We start from the raw sequence: 24,662 nt of genomic DNA on the forward strand, positions 1-24,662 counted from the left end.
ATGTATATTTGTATTGTGAATGATTAGGCCTTAGATACAAGGTGTGGAGAATTGAGATTTTAGACAATTATCACAAAATATATTTCACAGTGTGACTGACATATGACACTTGTATTAAACATGAAGAAAACATGATAATTATTTTGAAATATAGATTTATCTGGATCTCTTTCTTAGTGAATAATATGCAGAAGTCATTAAACTTGCTTCATTAAACTAAGACTTTCAAGACCCATTGTTGTGAGATCTACTGTAAGGGTGAAAAAGACATGATTTATTTAATGCTTCTTTGCTTCTTTTATGTAAATGAAATTATTCAACAAGTCCAACCTAGATAACAAACTGTGTATAGAATGCAATCACTAATTTTCAAACCTATACAGTCACAAGATTTATCTATAATTAAACCATTAAATTTGATCTTTTTAAATTGTTATACACATTATTAAATACAGCATTGCAGTACATGTGTTCATATAGAACAAACAGGCAATGGGATAATTTTTTAAAGACCTCTATCAACCATAATGTAATCATGAAATGCCATCAAATATGGTTAAGATTTAGGGCTAAGAAATAGTCATGAAACTGATATATGCTGATAGTAATGCAACTTTGTGGAAAATTTCATTGATCTATCAAATGTAGTTCCTATCAAGCTATTTATCCAAGCAGTAGGGCCTCCAATATAGTCATCAAACTGATGGTAATACAACTTCATAGAAAATTTCATTGAATTATCACAAGTAAGCTCTTATCAAACTAACTTAGGCAGACAACTTTTGAATTTTTATTTTAAACATTTTTTATTGTTAAAAAAGTTCAATGGAATAGACACAAGTTTTTTAACTTAATAACTTCTTCTTCAACAATTGTTGACACGAGACTCCAAAAAAGTAACACCAGCTATGATATACTTACACCAACTTTCATTGCTGGCGAGACAAAAAGTAACACCAGCTATGACATGCTTACAGAAACTTTCATTGCTGGCGAGACAAACAGTAAGATCAACAGAAATACAAAATTTTAGTCACAAATCTACACAATTACAAAAGATAGTTAAGATTGAAAATCATGATTTCAAGAGACAGCATTCATTGCTGGCTTTACAAGTAACAATATTCCAGAATGACAATATCCAGACAATTATATTACAAACCTTATTGATGATAAAGAGGACATACTATAACTCCTATGGTAGGAGCTTAGAGATCGTAGTCCACTCATTGTAAAATCTTAATAATTTCTAATTCTTGTTCATAACATCCTTATAAATATCTCATTCAAATTATTCTCCATTGAGTATCACAAACAGCTCATAATTTTCCCATCAGACACATAATACAAAAGATCACTAATGAATCTTCATGAATAATTCCTTAACTTAACAAAACTAGTATAAATATGACTGCATTTAAAACGGAAACACTATGTAATAACACACTATTTTAAGAAGGAATTTTTTAAACACAAGAGAGCACTTATTATAAATAAAGTTCATCAAACATGGTCTGACATGAGTTTCGTTGACATTCCTTTTAACTTTTTCATTAACCAACAAAGCATCATTCATAAGGGTCTGAAAGATCTGTTTATAATTGAACAACAAATATATCTATAGATATCTAGACATATCTTCATAATATAAAGTGAAAGTAACTAGTACTTATGTATTGCGTAAAATTGAATAAGAAAAAAAATATCACTTAAAATTTAAAGAGAAAATGTAAATCTTACACTTTTTAAATGGAAATCGTATGTGATTTGAATATTTTACAATTATCCATGTACATCCTCAATGAAAACAAGTCAACACTACATTTGTTAGTATAAAGGATTTATTTTGTTCCTATCAATAAAGTACCGTGTATAATATACCGTTATGAAGTCAGAATTATCACACCCAATATACCTTCAACAATGTAACCATTGAAATAATTCATCCAGCCAGCGACAAATCTATCATAAACATCATGCTACGGTTACCGGGAATGAATATATTTATTACGACGTATTATAAAGTCCAGCAGCGTGTTGATTGTCACTAGGAATGTTGACTATACAACGTGTATAATTAAATAGATATAAATGTTTCAGATTGAAATGCTATATCATTGTATTGGTTCATGTCTTTTAAATAATAATTAAATTATAAGATCTAAATATTATCGATCATAATACTAACAAATTCCATTAGTACATAATTATTTGTTACATATCACCAGTTGGATCTCAGCTATAATTAAAACAAGATACTGTGAAATTAACCAGCATAAAAAGTCATGTTTGTTGACACTAATTTGCTTTCCGGTAAACGAGTAAAATACAGAAAATTCTCCTTTACTACTGGAATTGTACTTGCTACCTTATATTGAATGTTTCATCAGGTTTTGTTAGTGTCAAAGTATTACTATTATAGTAGATATAAGAAGATGTGGTACGAGTACCAATGAGACAACTCTCTGTCCAAGTCATAATTTGTAAAAGTGAACCATTATAGGTCAGAGTACAGTCTTCAACACAGAGCCTTGGCTTACACCGAACAGCAAACTATAAAGGACCCCTTAATTGACTAGTGAAAAACCATTCAAACAAGAAAGCCAAAAGTCTTTTCTTTATTAAAAGAATCGAGAAATGAGCCACATCAACAAAAGACAACTACTGAACATCAGGAATATAACATATGATCTTAATCCTAGGATTATATACACGATTATCAGATCAATATTCCCTTTTTATACTCACTGCGTTATATTATTCACCAGGGTTTGAGAGTTTAAACATGTCTGTATAAGAATACTTCATCACTAATAGATAGAGAGCTTTGAGGTTAAGAAGATTCAGTATTATCTAGTATAGTCGAGCATTTGTTTTGTTATTCTGTAAAATCCTGTAAAGTTTGAACTTTTTTTTCTATACAGATCTATTGTATAGAAAGATTTGATATATTTGTATGATTGGCAATAAGATAATTAAATGATCAAAGCAAAAGGATGTGAACAACACCAGGTCACTGAGGGGTCTTCTTCAATTAACTATAACACGGGCTAGAGGCTGTCTTAAACTTGCAGTAAGGTGAGAATTTTTGTTCTGCGTTGAAGATTTCACTTTGACTTTGAGATATGAGCAATTAAAGTGTTGTTCTTTTACTTTTTTTTGTGTGAATGTACTGATATTTATGTCATGGATAGATACCCAATATCCTTTGTTTTCTCTGTTCCCTGTTGTAAGATATAAAAGCTGTCGCAATAACCGAAAAGTAACAAATATTGTATAAATATAAGTTTATTGTAGAACCAGCTACATATATAACATAAATACAATAACATTAGTACAAAAGGAAAATACAAAATCACAATAACAATATAAGGCAATCTAAACATGTGATATGATCCAGCATATACACTTATCTTTATACATACTCTGTAACACTTATAAAATTATGAATACTATGCATTGTAAAAACTTTAAAGACCTTCTGTCAACTAATGCAAATAAAAAAATATAGACTTTCAAATTCCTATCGTTGCACACAAATATAAAACTTCATCGACCTTCTTTAAAAACAGTTGCAGATAAAAGCAGGGAATGTCAAAAACACGACAAACAAACTGTAACCACAACATTAGTCAATAAAACTTTTTTTTAGGAGGGGGGGGTATCACTTATATTCAAAGTTCTCCAATAGAAAGTGCTTATTTTTTAAACATTAATCCATTAAAATGATTTTATAATTAATGTGCCAAAATTTAAAAACTCACTGTGCAAACTATTCAACTTACTGCATCTTTGGCTATTTCTAGGTAAAAATCATTATGAAAGGGCAATAACTTTACAAAGAGATTCAACTGACAATATCAGCCCTATTGACATATTTGTAGATCTTGTCCTGCTGATTGTTTTTGCCTCTAAAAGATTTTTGTCTTTAGCATTGTTTAGTACACACTTCAAGATATTACGCAAAAAGTAAAAAAAAAAATAAAGGGAAATAACTCAAACAAAAGTAGATTAAAGGTTTCAGCCGTGAAAGCTTATTTGCAGTTCTTGTCTCGCTGATAATTTTTGCTGTATGAATTTTATATCTAGTATCTCATATGGGTTTCAAAATGAAATGCAAAATTGCAAAAAAAAATAAAGTGCACTAAACTTCAATAAAAAGTCAACTGACAATTTCCATCACGTTTGCCTTATTTGTAGAAATTGATTTCTTGACTTTCATAATGAATACAATAGAAAGGTTTCAAATCATCCCTTAGTAGGTTACAACTGTGCCATGTATCTTATGACAATAATGATAAAAAACAATCAAGTCTATTCTTTTGAAGCCACAAAAACAATATATTGGAAGATAAATGTATCCTTTATGTACAATTATAAAAATAAATATGATAAAAATGATAAACAAAGCAAAAATACTTAATATAACATATACATGTACATCAGTTTTAAATGTTAAAACACTTACGGTCATTATATTACATGTAATTAGAAACAATAACAGGCGGTTTACAACATATATAGCTCGTCAAAATAGCTGAATAATACTAGTATAATTGCCGAAAAATTTAATGCATTTATTTAATCTTTTGTGATGTTAGTTTACTTTAAGGCACTATACCTGAATTTAAAAAATGATGCTGAATATCGTTTCTGCATCTTTAAATGGCAATAAAAAACTTTATCATACTTCATATCAAAATGCCTGATTTTGATTGGTTAATACAAGGTAGACAAATACTCTATTATCCTTCAGGGAGATGTTTGATCAAGTATAGGCTTTGTTTATTGTGGATGATGGTTACGTACATAGTTAATTACTCTGAATTTAAAATTTAATACACAGTAATAACAGAACATTCAGTATAAAAAGTTAAATAACACATACTTGAGAGCGTGATAGAACAGATTGCAACCCCAAGAAAAGACATTGTCAACCTTTGGTTCACCTCAGATGACAATGTTTTCTCCAGGTAACAATCTGCTCTATCACCCTATCATCTATGAGCAGACAATGTTTTCTCCAGGTAACAATCTGCTATATCACCCTATCAGCTATGAGCTATTCAATGTTTTCTCAATCTGCTCACTATCACCCTATCACAATGTTTTCTCTAGGTAACAATCTGCCCTATCACCCTATCAGCTATGAGCTTGGGTTCACCTCAGATGACAATGTTTTCTCCTGGTAAAAATCTGCTCTATCACCCTATTAGCTATGAGCTTGGGTTCACCTCAGATGACAATGATTACTCCAGGTAACAATCTGCTCTATCACCCTATCAGCTATGAGCTATTCAATGTTTTCTCAATCTGCTCACTATCACCCTATCACAATGTTTTCTCTAGGTAACAATCTGCCCTATCACCCTATTAGCTATGAGCTTGTTGGGTTCACCTCAGATGACAATGATTACTCCAGGTAACAATCTGCTCTATCACCCTATCAGCTATGAGCTATTCATATACTGTGGTTTCATTTATTTTTCATGGGTACAAATTTTCGTTGATTGTTGAAAAATCTTGTTTTCATGGATATTTGATTTCATGGTTTTCATAATGTCTTTAAATAAGCATATAAAAAATTTCTATTTCATTGAGTATTGAAATTGGTGGTTCACCCAAACCCACGAAAATTAGTATCCCAAATCTTTAGGTTTAGTAAAACAACTCGTTCATCATTAGGGTCAATTATATGCTTAAAGTAAATAAGCATATTTCGGAGATGTCAAAAGACACAAATTAGTATAATTTTTCAATGCCCAGCTAAAAACTTGATTGATTATGAAAATTCATCTAAAACTGACATTACAACATAAAAAATCCATAATTTAGGGGTCATAACTGCTGAAATTAAAAATGAAACCAATGTATTTCAAAACCCGTTTTTAATTATGTCTTAAAAAAAACTCTTATAAACAAAAATGTCCTACACAAAAACTAAATGCTTAAGTTGGATGGATTTTCAAAATGCTAATTTGGGACATATTAAAAAAAGTTCATACCCAGATAGACCTTTATACTAGGATTTTGACTGATTTGAAAAATCTTTATGCAAAAAAAACCTCTGAAGAGTTACAGGACCGAAAATACATACATACAAACAAATGCACAGACTGCAAAACATACAACCCTGGACTTTTGTATACGTAGTAGGGCGTATTAAAAATATGGCAAAGATATCTTTTTTGCCATACAAAGCTCTATATTTTCTATTCTTTTTTGCCATACAAAGCTCTTTATTTCCTAGTATTTTTTGCCATACAAGGCTCTATATTTTCTAATCTTTTATGCCATACAAAGCTCTTTATTTCCTAGTATTTTTTGCCATACAAGGCTCTATATTTTCTAATCTTTTATGCCATACAAAGCTCTTTATTTCCTAGTATTTTTTGCCATACAAGGCTCTATATTTTCTAATCTTTTATGCCATACAAAGCTCTTTATTTCCTAATATCTTTTGCCATACAAGGCTCTATATTTTCTAGTCCTTTTTGCCATACAAGGCTCTATATTTTCTAGTCCTTTTTGCCATACAAGGCTCTATATTTTCTAATCTTTTATGCCATACAAAGCTCTTTATTTCCTAATATTTTTTGCCAAACAAGGCTCTATATTTTCTAGTCCTTTTTGCCATACAAAGCTCTATATTTTCTGGTCTTTTTCTCCAGTCTATCAATAGTTGCTTGAAGAGAGAGCTGAATATCTGAGGCATTAGAACTATCTGAATCTGACCTATCAAATCGACTAGAACAACTACAACGTGTGATATATCGGCTGGTGGATGTGGAAATCTCCCTAACTCTTGGTCTGGATGAAGCTAAATCTCCATCTGTTTGAATCCCCATTTCTTGCTGGGATTGTTTACTTTCAGAATCCGTCTGCACTTCAACGTCTTTGTGAAATGTATTGTGGACCTTTTGTAAATTTGGTCCACTAAGAGATAAATTTGGTCCACTGAAGGACTGTCTGCGACTACTTGAAGCTTCTGGTGTATTGTTAAAAAAACACTGAATCTTATCTGAGTCCAGAGATATATTTTCAGGTTGAGCTTCATACTGAGTTCCACAGTGTTTTGCTAAATAAAACAAGTTTCCGTCATCCACATTTACAAGTTTTTGAAACAGATATTCATAGTCAGTAAATCTGATAATTGGTGACAGAGAACCATCATCTGCTTGAATGCACATATCTTGACACTCAAGGTTTGGAATCTCAATTTCAATTGAATTTTTCTGTAGCACATGGTTCACTTGACTAATATATGTTTTTTCCATGGTAGAACATTCAACATTCTCATCACTCTCTACAATAGATTGAGAAACTAAACTATCCCCTCTTTTCAGATATTCCTTAGGATGATTTATCTTTTCTTCCAGAGTAGCAGAAAAATCATGTAACAATGAATCTTTGTGATTAAAATCGTCCATATCAATACTATCTGTGACGTTTTCTAAACTATCGTTTTGATTATCTAATCCAACTTCAATAACGGTAACTGGGGAAGAAGGCATCGGTGAAATGGATAAACTAGATGAAGACCTCCGTCGCGACATTTTATCGTCACTCTCCCAACCAAGAAAATTTGGCGTCAAATGAGACAAAAGTCTAGGTGCTGTGTGTTTGGAATCTGTATCACTTAAAACAACCGTGATCATAGCTGGCTCTACGTGTAACTCATTACGATGGTTTCCCAGAATTTCATCTATTTCAATACTTTCATTTGACATTGTATTATTTTCTACACATATGCTAGGCACATTAGGATTATTAATGTCGTCTCCCTCTATTTTGAATTCTTCAACTTTTTCTACACTTTTGTTTCCATTTTCTGTATCAATCAAATAGGTGTTTATGTCACAGTCTGTAAAATTTGAATCGCCAATTGACCCTCGGGTACTTGATGATACTGACCCTCGGGCACTTGATGACACACTCTGATCTGAAGTTGAATTTTCTGACGGACTTTTAGTCGATCCATTTGATTGGCTATCCATGTGTAATTTGGCCTTAATCAGTTTATTCTTAATGGCTGAAATTTCATCTTCTTCATTCAAAGGCTCCAGATAGATAGGAAGTGACTTCTGTCTCGCCCTCGCAAACTGTTTACGTTTAAAGTCCATTGCTTTTTCTTTGTTTTCTGCCTCTCTCCTCCGTAAATCATTTCCAGATTTCTCTTTATTTACAGAAGAAATTACATTGTCTGATTGTAGTAAATCTCTAAGCTTTTGAATACTAGATTGTCTTTCTGCAATAACTTTCTCTTCAATAAGCAATGCTTGTTTTGGATTTGTACTAGATGTGGTTATTTTAGAATTTGACCCTGCTCTAGACAAGGATGAAATACTGCTTCTAGATGTCAAATCCATTTCTGGAGATGAATCAGAGCTTGTTATCTCTGAGGTTTGTCGGGTGAAATTATTCCGTTGATGCAGACGAACTGGTTGATAGTACAGTTCTGCTTGAGCTTTTAGATACATTTCTTGCTGTTTTTGAATGATTTTTTGTTTCCAGTCTTGTGCAAATCTTGCAGGAAGAAAATTTTCTACATCATCCCCAAAGCCAAGATTCATAAGAACTTGATCAGGTGGTTGTTGTCCTGACGACATAGGAGGAAAATAGGGGGGATTTGGCTGGACAGGAAATGGAAAATTTAGCCGCTGCCCAGGATACCCATGAGGCATTGGAGTTGGATATATCATTGGCTCATTGTTAGCATTAAATGATGTCCAATGAGATGATACTTGTTTGCCACCATGATTTCTGTCTGTAGAATCTGTTCTGCCATCCATTTTGCCACTTGAGGATGGGCTTTCTGGATCAAAGTGACTTGATGTCAGAGAGCTGGATAAGAAGGAATCATTACTTGTGGACTGAAGATACTGAGCTCTTTTGGCAGACTTGTCAAAAGATTCTCTCGAATCTTTTGAACTACTTGATTTTTCTGATGGAGATCTACTCCCAGTACTTTCTGGTTTTTTATTAAAAGTATATTTTGCAAACGGTATTTCTTCCTCTTCATCATCCGGAAGAATCAGGTCGCCTCTAGAATCTGTCCTACTTTGCTTACCACCAACACATCCAATTCTCTGTTTCGGTAATAAATTCAAACTTTCTGCATCCTCAAATAGTTTTTCTAACAATGGACTATAATATGCGTTTTCAGGGCAAAAATTTTGTGACCCTTCTGCACTGTTAATCAAACTTGTCAGAGATGATGCTCTTGAATCAGAAAAGTTTCCATCCTGGCTAGCAGACCGAGATAATCCTGACAGAGAAAATGTACTTAGACTACTACGACTTGAGTATGGTTGATTGTACCCGTCAAAACTTGATTGACGAGAAAATTTGGAATCGTATGACGCAGAGTTCACACTATCTACCTCATCAAACGTCGAACTTCTAGTCAACTGGTCGCGACTTGTGATAGAATATGAATCACTAGAACTTATTGGATAATTCTTGTAGTCAGCACTATCCCTTTTCCTCCTGCAAAAAATAGAAGAGAAAAATGTAACTAAATTATGTAAGTGATTATATTCTAATATTTATTTAAGCGCTGAAACTTAATTATTTTAATGATTACAAACTAGTGTTTATTTCATTCTGATTAATCTTTTGTCTGATTAATCTTATTGTCTGATTGTTTTGATCGTCTGATTATACTGATTATATAATCTAGGACATTTGAATTTCTTAAATCCTTTTGTTTTCAAAAGCAGGTTTCATTTCAGTCTAAAATAGAATAAGATTTCAATATTTTTGCAATATCATATACCCTTCTTTAAACATGCACTAACAAGAGAGGATGAATTACAATGAGTGTATTGATTTTACCATGATCAATATTTAATATCAAACCTAACATTAAATCTAATATGTTGAATTACACAGTAGAGACCAGAAAAATAAAAATTTCTCAATAGAAACTATTACAATTACTCTACCTGCAAGCTATAATCCCTGATAAATACTAAAAATCATATAAAGAGTTTATATGTATAATTGATTTTGAAATCAGAATATTTCATTTCTAGCAAACATCAATTCTTGACATTGTTCCCATTTTAAGCTAATAAAGTTTTTGTTTAAAGGTCATACAGTTTCTATTTCAATGTCATACAGTTTCTATATCAAGGTCATCCATTTGCTATTTCATGGTCATCCAGTTTTAATTTCAGACCATACAGTTTCTAGTTTAATATCATACAGTTACTATTTCTAGGTCATACAGTTAAGTTTAATGTCATAGTTATGTTTCAAGGTCAAACAGTTTCTATTTCAAAGCCAAAGTTTCCTACAGTAACTATTTTAAGGTCATTCAGTTAAGATTCAAGGTCATATAGGTAAGTTTCAAGGTCACACAGTTTCTATTCAAACACAACAGTAAATATAAGTCTAATTGCATCTTTTAAAAGTAGGTCAACTGTATTGGAAGTTATATCTCCTGATCATCAAGATGCTTCTTCCAAAGTATAATAAATTTCAAAGACTATTTGAAAATGAAATTAATGTTTGAAAACTTTTAGCCCAAGACTGTATGGTATCTAAATATTAACTGCAAAAAAACTGTCCGTTTCTCAATATGAAAGATATGAAAAATAAAAAAACATGTATTTTATATCTAAAGTTTTACATAATGATCCTGTATCGAGATGATGGATAAACTTTTTGTCCAATTTTGTATAATTGTATAACGAATTGACAAAGCTAGTGATGTCTATAAAAACTTAAACATGCTCGGGGCAGTCTTAAACTTGCATTAAGGTGAGACTTTTTTGGCTCCATTTTGAAGGCCTCACTGTGACTTTCAGATGAAGAACAGCAATAAAAGAGCTATTCCTTTGCTTTTTGAGTCATGGATGGATACCGCATATCATTTCTGATATAAAATTGAATTGAAATGCAGAACAAATTTGTGACAAATTGATCTACCCGGTAATTGTCTCACAGGAGGTTTTTTATAAAGATAAGAATGATCTAATGAGGAATTTATCGTAAAGTGTGTCAGTTTGTGTCTACAATAACATATGCACAGTGCTTTGTGTATGATTTACCTTGTAGCAAAATATTGAATGTGAAAGACTTTAAAATATTTACTTTTGAAGTAAGAATCTAACTTTCATTGGAGCTTTAATTGAATACCGATTAACTCCTTAAATAACTTTTACATCAAATTTCCATTACTAAGACAAATTAATGACTTTGAATGTTGACATTAGATGGAGTCTTTAGTTTAAAAGCCAATCTGTGGTTTATATTAACTCATTATTGCTGATATATTGGAATTTACCAGGAAAATGATTAATATAAGTATTTCCAGCCTATATATAACAGAATTAGAGGAGAAAGTCAATAAGAAAACAAGCAAAGAGGAAATTTACCCTAAAAAAAGAAAACTTGCATATAAAACTTTTACTGTGCATTTTTCAAAGCTTTGTATTTGCACAAATCGGTAAATGGTTTGCCAAAAGAGCTGCTTGGTATCAGATTTTCAAACTGACATACTTGCTGGTTTTAATCTTAGCAAAAAGCATACTGCACTGTTATTTTTAAAACATCTGAAAACCAATATACTTAGTGACGTCAAGTAATGAATTGCATGATGCTGTTAAAAGTTTTATAAGAAAAATATCTATGATCAATTATTTGAAGAAAGATCAACAACAAAAAAAACTAAAAAAAAATGAAATAGCAACTAATATGTTATTATTGTCAAGGGCCAATATGATATTATAAAATTCCAACAAAATCAAATTACTATTTTGATACAAAAATCGAAAATTAACAATATAACAATTATAGCCTATTTAAGGTCAATACAGGATATATCGACCCAAAGAAGTATATCGACCTCGGACTTGATCCTCAGTCAATATACTTCTTACAGGTCAATATATCCTTGTATTGACCTCATACAAAGGCTATAATTGTATAGTATTTTAGTGTGAAGCAGAGTAATATAATATACTATAAAAATGTAAAGGTTTTTTAAATTTCACAGTAAAATTGCCCAAAAGATGGTCATCAGGTGCAAAAAGCGTCAATGAAAGTGGCCGCATCTTGTTCACTCTCAACCTTTATATAAGTTATGTATTATCACGAAATACAGCTTTCATTTAATTATTAAGAATGAACACAAATGTGGCTACTTCCATTTAAGATGGACACCATTTAAAATTTAACTCAAATACTAAAATTATGAAGATTTCAGTAATTCAGCATGACTTAAGGATGCTAGTACGCAATATATGTGTATTGTATTATCAAAAATAGCCATGATATTTATGTAGCAGAAGTATTCTACTTTCCAATATATAGCTAAAAGTTTAAATTTTGACAATTTTGTAAAGCTGCTATATTTAAGGGACAAAAAAGTGGTCTTACTGAACCTACTTCTTTAAGGCAGAATACACATATCAGCATTATTTCTGCATTGATAAAACATTGCTAGAAAAAAATAATTATTATCAGTAGTAAATTTTTTATCATATTTTCTAAATATGTAAGAATTAACATAGGTTTTGCTCAATGTTGAAGTCTGTATTACGACCTATAATGGTTTACTTTTATAAATTATTATTTGGATGGAAAGTTGTCTCATTGGCACTCACACCACATCTTCCTATATCTATATATAGGTGTTTAAAATTTCTGTGTCAATTTGTATCTTGTGGAGAGTTGTCTCATTGGCAATCATACCACCTTTTGTTTTTAATAATACAAATATATTAGGTTTTATAATAAAAGAAAAAAAAACATTTCTATGCAATTTCTGAAGATTAGTATAATTTAGGTAAGATTAATGTTAACTTACTTGAGATAATAAGGATGACTTTTATAAAATCCCTGAAGATTAGTATAATTTAGGTAAGATTAATGTTAACTTACTTGAGATAGTAAGGATGACTTTTATAAAATCCATGAAGATTAGTATAATTTAGGTAAGATTAATGTTAACTTACTTGAGATAATAAGGATGACTTTTATAAAATCCCTGGAGATTAGTAATTTAGGTAAGATTAATGTTAACTTACTTGAGATAATAAGGATGACTTTTATAAAATCCCTGAAGATTAGTATAATTTAGGTAAGATTAATGTTAACTTACTTGAGATAATAAGGATGACTTTTATAAAATCCCTGAAGATTAGTAATTTAGGTAAGATTAATGTTAACTTACTTGAGATAATAAGGATGACTTTTATAAAAACCCTGAAGATTAGTATAATTTAGGTAAGATTAATGTTAACTTACTTGAGATAATAAGGATGACTTTTATAAAATCCCCGAAGATTAGTATAATTTAGGTAAGATTAATGTTAACTTACTTGAGATAATAAGGATGACTTTTATAAAATCCCTGAAGATTAGTATAATTTAGGTAAGATTAATGTTAACTTACTTGAGATAATAAGGATGACTTTTATAAAATCCCTGAAGATTAGTATAATTTAGGTAAGATTAATGTTAACTTACTTGAGATAATAAAGATGACTTTTATAAAATCCCTGAAGATTAGTAATTTAGGTAAGATTAATGTTAACTTACTTGAGATAGTAAGGATGACTTTTATAAAATCCATGAAGATTAGTATACTTTTTACGGCTCATTTCATGACAGAATTTAACCAATGTAATTCAAATACAAATCAATGATTAAAATCAGGTATCTCACGGGGAAAATGACAGAAAACCATGGAAACTATCATGTGCTAATTGACCAATAATACTCAGAGTGTGTAATATGGAACTGTTAACTATTTATTTTGAGAAACATCAGGTGTCCTCGGAAATTTGCAGGTAATTTTACACCTACTATCTAATTAAGCATAGGGAAAATGTAAAAAAATTTACTCCTACCTAACACCACATACTGAAGTTTCCTGCTATACAACATAGAAGAACTAATATTCTATTAATAAACAATCTTGTAAGGAACCTACATACTCTTGATTTTTTTTCTGATTTAAATGCATCCGTTTTTGCGCGCAGAGACCTTCCTTTAGAAATAATTCTAAATCTAATGATACAGAAGACGTTGAAATTATTGCACATTAAATTAAACGTTTTTGATGCAGGAGTTTTAACCTCTGCGGGCAAAAACGGATGCACTTGTCACTTTTGTTAAAAGAAAGGATTTGAGAACATGTTTTTAATTTATCAATAAGCACATGTGTTTTAGTTCTGAAATTTATAGAAAAAATTAAACAGGTTCCGTCAATCTAAGAAGTTTCAAATGTTTCATCTTTTAAAATCTCAAAATACGGGAGATTTTAAAATAAAAATAAGGATATGCTGTATGATAGCCAAAGAGACAACTATCTATAAGAGATCACATGACTTGGATGTCACCAACTATAAGTCATCCTATCAACTTCAACAATAAGCAAAACCCATATGATATAGAAAGCTTTCAAAGACAGCATGACAAAATCTAAAACCAATGACCTGATTTATAAACAAATATGAATGACTGTAGTATAACAAATGAATTGTAGGCTCTTGTGTATAGCGATGATAAAATAATTCTTAAGAAATGCTTTATCAATGTACACTTTTGGATGTCTTAGAATGTGTTCAATACTGTCTTTCAATAAACTAAGTTTCTTCTATGCTGTAAAGCGCAGCCATAGAAATATTGGGTAATTAGGCACATGTAACAAGATTTTGTTAGTGTCAATATTGGGTAATTAGGCACATGTAACAAGATTATATTGGGTAATTAGGCACATGTAACAAGATTTTGTTAGTGTCAATACAGTTAAGTTTTTGTTAATCAAATGTGCTGTTTTTTATGTTATAAATACAAACATATCAATTATATAAATAAAATTTGTAATTTTTCATACCTACCATTGACTGTCACTATTTGAGGGGAATGCATCCCCCATGGAGGCTCCATGTAATTTTTCATACCTACCATTGACTGTCACTATTTGAGGGGAATGAATCCCCCATGGAGGCTCCATGTAATTTTTCATACCTACCATTGACTGTCACTATTTGAGGGGAATGAATCCCCCATGGAGGCTCCCTGTAATTTTTCATACCTACCATTGACTGTCACTATTTGAGGGGAATGAATCCCCCATGGAGGCTCCCTGTTTAGTATATTGAAAGATAAAATTGAGAATGGAAATGGGGAATGTGCCAAAGAGACAACAACCAGACCATAGAAAAAAACAACAGCAGAAGGTCACCAACAGGTCTTCAATGTAGCGAGAAATTCCCGCACCCGGAGGCGTCCTTCAGCTGGCCCCTAAACAAATATATACTAGTTCAGTGATAATGAACGCTTTACTAATTTCCAAATTGTACACAAGAAACTAAAACAAACATGTTCACAATTAAAAACAAAGCAATCAATTTTATCATGGCTTTATGATTGTAAAACTATAAAGAAGCAAATAAACATCAATAAATTTTAAGGCTCCTTTGTAGGACTAAGACAGCCATCTTGCACCTAACACCCCCATGGGCATCATGAAAGGTAGGATATTTTTTCATAATAACAAGAAACTGGCAATGAATCATTATACAACAACTTTTCAATTTCCTGAACAAAAGACAGACAAATTCAATAGACATTACAATGAATACCATGCTGACCTGATTTTTACAGAATATTTTTTTAGCACCTGCTTAAATGAGAAAATATAATGCTGACCTATCTATTGTACCTCCTCCGTCCTCCAATATCATCGACATCATTCATGCTTTACACAGTGGAAAAAACACTTCAAAATATTGAAACAATGAATTGAAAAAATCCTTACATCTAATATCTATATTTAATAGACTTAACAGGTGATTAAATGTCATATTTAATACTGTCATTACTTTCCATAGATTGCTTTCAGGTAAAAATTACATTTCCATGGAAACATTTTTTTTTAATTTGTTTGCAAGTAAACATTTACTTTTGTCTGTGAGCAATGATATGAATCGAGGTTTGAAGATACGGCTAAAACAATGACATCAAGTTTTATGATATTTAATTTTTTCATTACAATTAACTGTCAACGTCTGCAATTTCAATTAAGTATTTAATTACAATTACAATCCATGATATTTTTTCATTTATGAAAGTATCTAAAATTCTTTAAGCTTGGCTTTATAATTTTAGAACTCTTAAATGAATCACAAAATGTTTTCAATTAATTTTCCATATTTATATTTCAGGTTCACATACTGGAAATTTGTTCATGGAATTATGGTTCTTTTTTTTATTTTTTTCAATGACAGTTCTTAATCAGAATAATGTGTCTTGTAGCTGTTCTTCCTATCAACTGTCATCTTTCTGCATTAGCTATGTTAAAAATCCAGATCAACATGTTGATTAAAACTGAGCTTTTATTTCTTATTAAATCAATGTTAATATGGATGCAGAAATGTTACATACTAGGTTGACTTCAATTTGGATTTACTCTGGTTTCTTGGGTACTGAAAATACTAGTTAAAATGGAATGATACAAGTTACTCTCAACATCATCATTTTGACCTTAATTGGTCCATATTGAGTTTATCCATACTTTTGGGCAGATTTAGTAAATTGGAGTAAAAATGTAAATGATGGATAATTGGACAACTTGAATAATTTGAAGTACGGAAAGTTTGAAATAACTTTTCTTCAAAATAAAAATTAGTCATATTTGGTTGTCCATAACAAACAAATGGACTAATAAGCAAATTCTTTGACTCAATAAGTAATTAAAAATTCACCAGATTGTTAAGATAGAAATGAAAAAAGCATCACCAGTTTTGATACCACCTTATAATATATTATTCAGTCTGACTGGTAAGACTGAAAAAAATGTGTAAACTCTCTACACCAGGTCTATGTCACAAAAAGTACTTTAATTTGCATTTAAAATGTATAAAGTAAATAAAAAACTACCAGCAAAAAGATATTATTGCATATTCAAACCTAACAAGATAACACATGTCAGGGACTTACCATTTAACTTATAAAAGAAAGTGTGATGCAGGTTTTTTTCTTATTTGATCTTAAAGTGATAAAATAGATTTAATGCTTATTTTGTCTATCAATTTTTAAATGAAGTTAATACTGTGGGTTAGTTAGTATTTGAGGGATACAAATTGTCAAAGATTTAAAAATCTAAATGAACAACAAAGTACAAATGTATGTGACGAAGTCATGTATATTGTGGGCAAACCTTGAAATCCAATAACCATGAAAATACAGCATTTCATAACTACGGAAATTAGTACCCAACAAAATGAAGGAATCCAAAGTTCCCATATTTTTAAATTTTAAAGGATTTAATAGGCTAGCTTTCCTATGTAATATTTAAGTATGCAAGCACAGTTCCATAAAGGTTATTGTGATTGCTTTCTCAGGTAGCCAGAGATTGTTTAATGTTAAACATTTATTTAATCCTCATAATTTCAGAAATCCTCAGAATTTAATCAAACATAAATAGACAAAACGTGAATATTACAATGTGGTTGTCTCAATTGTAGATATATCCAATGAAAGACTTATAGCCATCTATTCTGCTGCCAGATAAAATAATCATTTATTTTTTTAATTTTTCAACCTTTTAAAATTTAATTCAATTCAAAATTTCATCTTAAGCTGATATTCCCTGAGACCTCAATTGTCATGGGAACATACCAATGATTGTTTATAAATAACAGTAACAAAATAATATTTACTTACATTAAGATAAAGCTAAATTTCCCCAATATTTCCCTTGTTCTTCAGGAAATAAAATGGTGTATCCAGCAAAGACATGTATGTAACACAATATCATACTCCAAGTTATTATAAACTATTGATATATGATATGGGAAATCTTTTGTAATATAAATTCTCATTGAACTTTGTTTTTCACACATAACACTAATTGTTTAGATCAATCAGAAATCCCGATCAGTATAGCTCACATTGACATGTAATTGTCATAGACTCAGGTGATGCATATGTTACTGCAAGCAATTCTTCAATTATTTTCCGAAGAGCACTTATTGATGTGGTATGAACCCTCAATAACAAGCCTGATGTTCCAGGTGCTTGCTAAGAGTCCATAGGAAGACATATGCATAACAGATAATATAGGGTAAAATTATATATCAATGAGACAGGGACCCAGCAACACAAAAACAAATAACCAATTTATCAAGAGGCTCACAGGTCTTTAACAATAGACAGGTGCCTATACAATATTTATAGCTCCTAATCCTCCTGAGTATACAATCAATACTTAGACATTCAAAGACCTGTCATTAACTGTCGCCATCACTTCAAATATCATTCTCAAACCTTTTTGCTGTTATTCTAATAGCTAAATAATTATTTGCCTAAGTAAACATTATTCAGTTTGTTTCTCTCTCACATGAATGTGATTGACCTATGAACTCCAACAATCTTAATTGATAATGTACAGAGAATGACTTTGTATGTTATTACAGTCTTGATTCTAATAACTGCCTTGAAGATAATCAATCTGCAATGATTTCTTATTCCTATGTGACAATGCTGATGTAAAATTTTACATTTATTTCTTTCAACTCTGTTGAGAAAAGAAGGTGTGAAATGTAGAAATAATGATAAAAGAATGCTAATTATGTCGAAACCCATATTATTCATATTTCTAAGGGAAATAACCTCTGTATAAATTATTGATAAAACCAGATTTCAAACTTGTCCAAAATATTGCTAATTTAATGTAAAGAAAATCTGTAAACTGTTGGTGTGGGTGGACTTACAATGTCAATAAGCATATTATTTACAACCCTAAGGGACATAACTCTCCCAAAAAAATTGATTCTCCCTGGTTTTTGAACTGTTTCAAGATATTGCTGATGTGTACCTTTGGCACAATTTCAATAAACTATAATGAGAATGACCACAAATAAAGTGAGTTGACTATGCCATATTCTATATCATTTACTTTTTCAGTCAGCCTTAAACTCCACTATTTTTAGCTGATCAGGCCTGATTTTGCAACTCATACAAAATATTGATGATGCTAACCTTTGAAATAAATTTTATTCAATTCTGATGTGAATTGAAAATGTAAGAAATTGAATATATTTTGTTCAAAATTATTGGTAAAATGTTATATAACTTGTTTCAATTCCGTTTCACATATAATTTTCTTAAATCTAAGCATACAGGAAGTAAGTATATGACGGATCTACACATTACAATTTATCGCTCGCAAGCTCCTCACCAAACATAGTTATTCTACTAAATTATTTTTAAGAAAAAAGTGAGGAACAGATGGTGAACATACAGATTGACCAGGTATTTACAGCACCAACTCTTAAATTGAGAATGGAAATCAGGAAAGTGTGAAAGAGACAATAACCCAACAAAGAGCATAAAACAACAGAAGTCCACCAATGGCTCTAGACTCAGCAAGAAAATCCTGCACCCAGAACTCTTACTTCAGTGGAGGTATAATATCAAAATCTAACAGAAAACTTTAAGATTACAGGTAGTGCTTGAAAATGTGATAGACAATATATAATTTTAACTGAACCTTATGTTTATCCCCGGTGTTTTTCTGAATCAATACAGACCTTACAAGTAAATTACAATACAAAACAGATATTTTATATAAAGACATTTTCTTAATCTTGTCATACAAAAACGTGTAATTAATTTTACTCTCAGGTAAAAACATCACAATACTTACATTTCTGATTTTATATTTCCCCATTAGATTGAAAAAATCATAAATTTTCTGTGAACCTGAGCCATTTATTGTTATTAGTTCTGCAGTCTCATCATTATTCCTAAAGAAACATGTCACATAAACAGAACGAAGGAATTTATTTCTGTCAAGAAAAAAAGCCTATAGTTTACATCCTAGAAAACATGTTCATTAATAAATCAATTTTTAATCAGCTTGCTTCGTGTATCTTAACCAGAATCTGTGAAAAGTATTATAATATAAGTTTTTATATAATCAAACTTTATTGTCTATTTGATTAAATCATTGATGACATCAAGACAAAATAATACAGGAACTTGCATGCTAACACAGAGAAATGGAAACGTGTAACAATTATTCTTTTGAGACAACAACGTTACAGAAAAATCAGTTGTTAAAGAAAGAGAAGATTTCTTTTCATGTATTTGTATAAATGTTTTATTTTTACTTATCTTCAGGGATGTTAGAAATAATAAAAAAGACCAGTAGAATCTCCTATAATTGCTGTTTTTTTTTTAAATTTCCTTAGATCTTACTGTATGATAATTATTCCCATGTTATGCTGCTCCAGTGATACGAGTTTTTTCTCAATCTTGAAGAAAGATGACTAATAACGCAATAAATATAAAAAGAAGATGTGGAATGATTGCCAATGAGACAACCCTCCACAATAGACCAAACGACACAGAATTCAACTATAGGTTACTGTATGTCCTTCAACAATGAGCTAATCCCATACCACATAGTCAGAAAGCCAATGTCAATGATGTTGCCTATCAAAACAGATTATAAATGGTCTTTTCAAACTTAATGATGTTTCTCCACTTTACATCTCATTGCAAGACTATCTGCCGTCAATGAGATGGTAACTAAGAAATTCCCTCATGTATGAAGAACAATCTATAAAACTTATTTATTCGCATTTAGAGAGAATCTAGGTTATTGAAAGACAAAATATATCTTATCACAAATAATAAACCAAATGTGAGAATAACTGAGTTACATTTATAACTTCCTTGTTAACAAGATAATAGTCTCCAGTAAGACATATCCCCCTACCCAGGCACAACGTTTGGACTAATCATACCAGTATTTGCATTAACTGAGACCATAGTGGCACTTAACTTTATATGATCCTCATATTAAAATCACAAACAGGCATCAAAGAATGTGATTTGATGGCTGCATATTGGCCGACTTCAAACTATACATCAAATAGGTAGGTTCTGCTTGAATATAGAGTGAAAAAAACCCACAAAAAAGATAGATTGCCTTGCAACATGCCACGTATTAACCCCTCAAAGAGATGCTATAAGAGTTAGTTGACATGCATAAATGAATGGCACTCTACAAATTACAAGGCAACACCCTAAATGTCTTCATTCCAGCCAGACATATTTATAAACCTTAAATTTCCAAAAATAGACCCTCCAACAGCTTAGGTCTTACTGACAGACAAGAAGAAGTACAGATAACATTATTTGATACAAAAGTTACAGATTCTGCCTCACAATATCTAAATACAAAAGTTACCCTTCTGAAGCAACCTCAAACAAAATTCTGGGCAAAAAGTCTCAGGAACAATTTATTTAATTTTCATCTTTTAATTCCTATTTGTTTTTAATAATGACACAAGGATGATAGTAAATGTTGAGAGACAACTATAGTGATAGTTAAGTTCCTCACACAAAAAGATGAGCTTTGTAAGTTAACGTTTAATTGATTTTAAATCTTGTATTTGCCTGAAAAAAGACAAAATTCACCAAAATCTGTATAATAATCCTTAATTGAGAGTTAAATTCATTTAAAAGTACTTACGCAAGTTGATACTTAAGACATACTTCTAATAATTAAATGTTTACATCCTAAAAATTTAAGCTGGAAGATAATACTTTTTTTTACAACCTTCAAATTTGAACCTCTACATCAAATTAATATTTCTAATCTTTCCTGATAATTTTATAAAATCTTATTTGGTTCGATTAAGTCGATTTCAGGGAAAAAACCAATCTCAACAGCATATTGAATAAAAGATCAAATGAAACTAAAGAAATCAAAGACATTGAAATACATTGAAATCTTGTTAGGATTATGTCATTATTCTTTACTCAGCTTCAACTTACAATCAGAGAAAACAAAAAAGAGATTAGAACTCTCAAAGCTTGAAGCCTGATAAATAGGCAACTTAAAAAAATGGTATACAATACATAGAAGATGAAACACATTAAATCGAAAAAAAATTGTTCAAATAAAAATATAAATTTGGCCTCCTGCATAACTATAGTAGTAGCTAGTAGCAGTAATCTAACAATCCTGTCCTGACCCTCACTGGTCAATACTTGTCATGACAAACTCAAGGGAACAGTAGGTACTGATTTCCCTTCCTTAACCATCCCCATCCTGTCCCTGGTCCCCCAGATTCACCACCAGTTTTCATAAAGTGGAATTATTTATAGTTTTGAAATTGTAAAATGTTTAGTTGATCATGTTTGTTGTTTTATTCCACCCTCCTTTTTTTCACATTGGCCAATTTGTCTGCCCAAAGTGCAAAATCTTTAATCATTCTTGACATCTACTTTCTCTTTTAATAACGGTACTTTTTAAAATATGATAAAACTAACACATGCTTTACCCACATTATTTTATAAACCATATTGCTAGACCTGAAATTGTGAGTTTTTTTGTGGTATAATTTAGCTTCTTTGGCATCTAGTGAGATCAGTTCCATTGTTAGGTAATAAATCTTTGTCAACCATCCAATTAACTCAAAGAAAACAAATAATAAATGTCAATTTGCAATCAAACCATTACCACAACAATTAACTTAAAACATTTTAGTGTAAAAACAATGATTATTGTAAGAGTCCAACAACAATTATTCAGAGGCATAGTACCTGTTATAAAGGCTGACATGGTTTTACCTATACCACTTGTAAAGATATTGAAATAAAACAAAATTAAGAATTTTTTATCCAGAATTTTTAAAACAAACTATTCGCACAGATATGTCTCAACTGTCAGTTCTAATAACAAAACTTGTAACGCTGCTGATGATAGAAACAGTATGTATTATTCTGATGATAGAAAAAGTATGTATTATTCTGATGATAGAAACAGTATGTATTATTCTGATGATAGGAACAGTATGTATTATTCTGATGATAGAAACAGTATGTATTATTCTGATGATAGAAACAGTATGTATTATTCTGATGATAGGAACAGTATGTATTATTCTGATGATAGGAACAGTATGTATTATTCTGATGATAGAAACAGTAGGTATTGTTCTGATGATAGAAACAGTATGTATTATTCTGATGATAGAAACAGTATGTATTATTCTGATGATAGAAACAGTATGTATTATTCTGATGATAGAAACAGTATGTATTATTCTCACTTCAATGAATTGCATTGCTGGTGAGATAAAAACTGAATCTTTTATCTCTAATCTACATAAATAAACTTACTTATAGTGTGATTGTGTGTCTTGCGTTGAGTTATTTGTAACGATCCAGGCCTCTATATTCTCCGTCTTTTCTTCAAAACAAATGACTTGACCATCAGCTGTATATTCTTCAAAACGGATCTGTATATTAACAGGAACTCTTGTCTCATAATCTTTACAAAAACTGTCAAAAACCTCGTCCTCTAATGTATCTTCATCCGATTTACCCCCACTCAAAGTGCTGACACTACCGGCGCTCATTAGGGGAAATGGTATTGAAACAATGGGTTTCAACAACTAATCATTGACTATAAAAAAACATATTTCAATATTCTGTCATTAATCATTCACCTGGGATTATCTAAATCCACCACTAATTACTAATAGCCACTAAAATGATCTTTCAGGGAATTGACGGTCAGAAAAGACTTTCATATTTTTATAGATCATATTTTGCTATAAAAATATGTGTTGATCCTTTTCAATTTTGTCTTGAAAGCTGTAAATATCCTTTTTCATCGATAAAATTGGTAAATTGAGTGGCTTTAGACAATAAAATTACCTTTTTGGCCTTAGAAACCTAATTACATGTCAAATGGTCTTCTAACTGAGGTATTGTTCACACTCGACACATTCTCATGTTTAAATATAACAGATAATAATTACAGATATATTTGATCAACTGGCATTCTTGTGACCACTCACAAATCAATAGTAAAACTATTCTCTTAAGAATGAAATACCTTGGAAATGATACAATATATATATATACATGTACATCAATATTCAAATACTAATTCTAGATTATTACAATGTCAAAAATTGTTAAAATTACAGCATTTTTTAATGTAAAATACTGTTTATCAAAAATCAAAAAATTAAAAGCATTCAGAAATTTTGTTGAAACATGAAAAAATTGGTGTAAATAATATTTTTTTCTCTGAAAGGTGAGTGGGTGACAAAGGACTTCTTACATTCATAGAACTATAAGCTGTATGGCAAAAAATAATACAACACATACCTAAAGGGTATAAAAAGGGATCACATTCAGGGAGCTCTTCCTTTAAAAATTAAAACCCTACCTGTTGTTCTGGTCTCTTGGTGAAGACTGGGCATCACCATTTATCATTTCTGTTCTTCTATCTCTCAGTCGTACATCAGTCTCTGACTGGCTTCTCTCTCGTTCATTCTTACGATCTAAAAAATCCAAATTCTGTACCTTTTCTGCTTGTTTATTTTCACTATTGAAACTGGACACATTTAATCTGTTTTATTTTATACGTTAACACATTTTTGTAATGTTTCTGCTCCTTTTAAAAGTCTTTGACATAGCTTTTGTTTTTTTAAATTAAGATTTCCTTACAGAAAATAGATCTGATCTCTCATAATACATGTATCTTCTTATGATTAAAAATATTTGTAGACAGATCATCAACCAAATAGAAAACTGAAAAATGCATTAATTTTCAATAATTGGGATTTTTCATATTGGTGCAGGAAGTCACAAAACAGTTCTCACATTGA

The 24,662-nt window shown here is 30.7% G+C and overlaps 2 protein-coding genes across 20 annotated transcripts in view; both read right to left on the minus strand.

The window, feature by feature from the left end:
* The window catches only part of LOC143075075 (uncharacterized), a 133,501-nt gene that overhangs the window by 58,275 nt on the left and 50,564 nt on the right, over positions 1 to 24,662 (minus strand). For all 18 annotated transcript variants that reach the window (XM_076250342.1, XM_076250337.1, XM_076250343.1 and 15 more), the window contains one exon: positions 24,221 to 24,335. In XM_076250342.1, coding sequence (XP_076106457.1) covers positions 24,221 to 24,335 — 115 coding nt within the window. The remainder of the gene's footprint in view (positions 1 to 24,220; positions 24,336 to 24,662) is intronic.
* On the minus strand, positions 4,568 to 23,686 carry LOC143075076 (uncharacterized). 2 transcript variants are annotated; one of them, XM_076250355.1, is made up of 2 exons: positions 23,161 to 23,686; positions 4,568 to 9,489 (listed from the first exon to the last, which is right to left on the minus strand). In XM_076250355.1, exons 1-2 carry the CDS (start codon positions 23,397 to 23,399, stop codon positions 6,621 to 6,623), a joined length of 3,108 nt encoding a protein of 1,035 aa, XP_076106470.1. In that variant the 5' UTR covers positions 23,400 to 23,686; the 3' UTR covers positions 4,568 to 6,620. The 2 variants fall into 2 exon arrangements, with proteins under 2 accessions (XP_076106470.1, XP_076106471.1); XM_076250356.1 differs by lacking the exon at positions 23,161 to 23,686 and adding an exon at positions 17,686 to 17,785.

This window comes from Mytilus galloprovincialis, chromosome 5, assembly GCF_965363235.1.
Source record: "Mytilus galloprovincialis chromosome 5, xbMytGall1.hap1.1, whole genome shotgun sequence".
In the NCBI taxonomy this organism is placed as follows: Eukaryota; Metazoa; Mollusca; class Bivalvia; order Mytilida; family Mytilidae; genus Mytilus; species Mytilus galloprovincialis.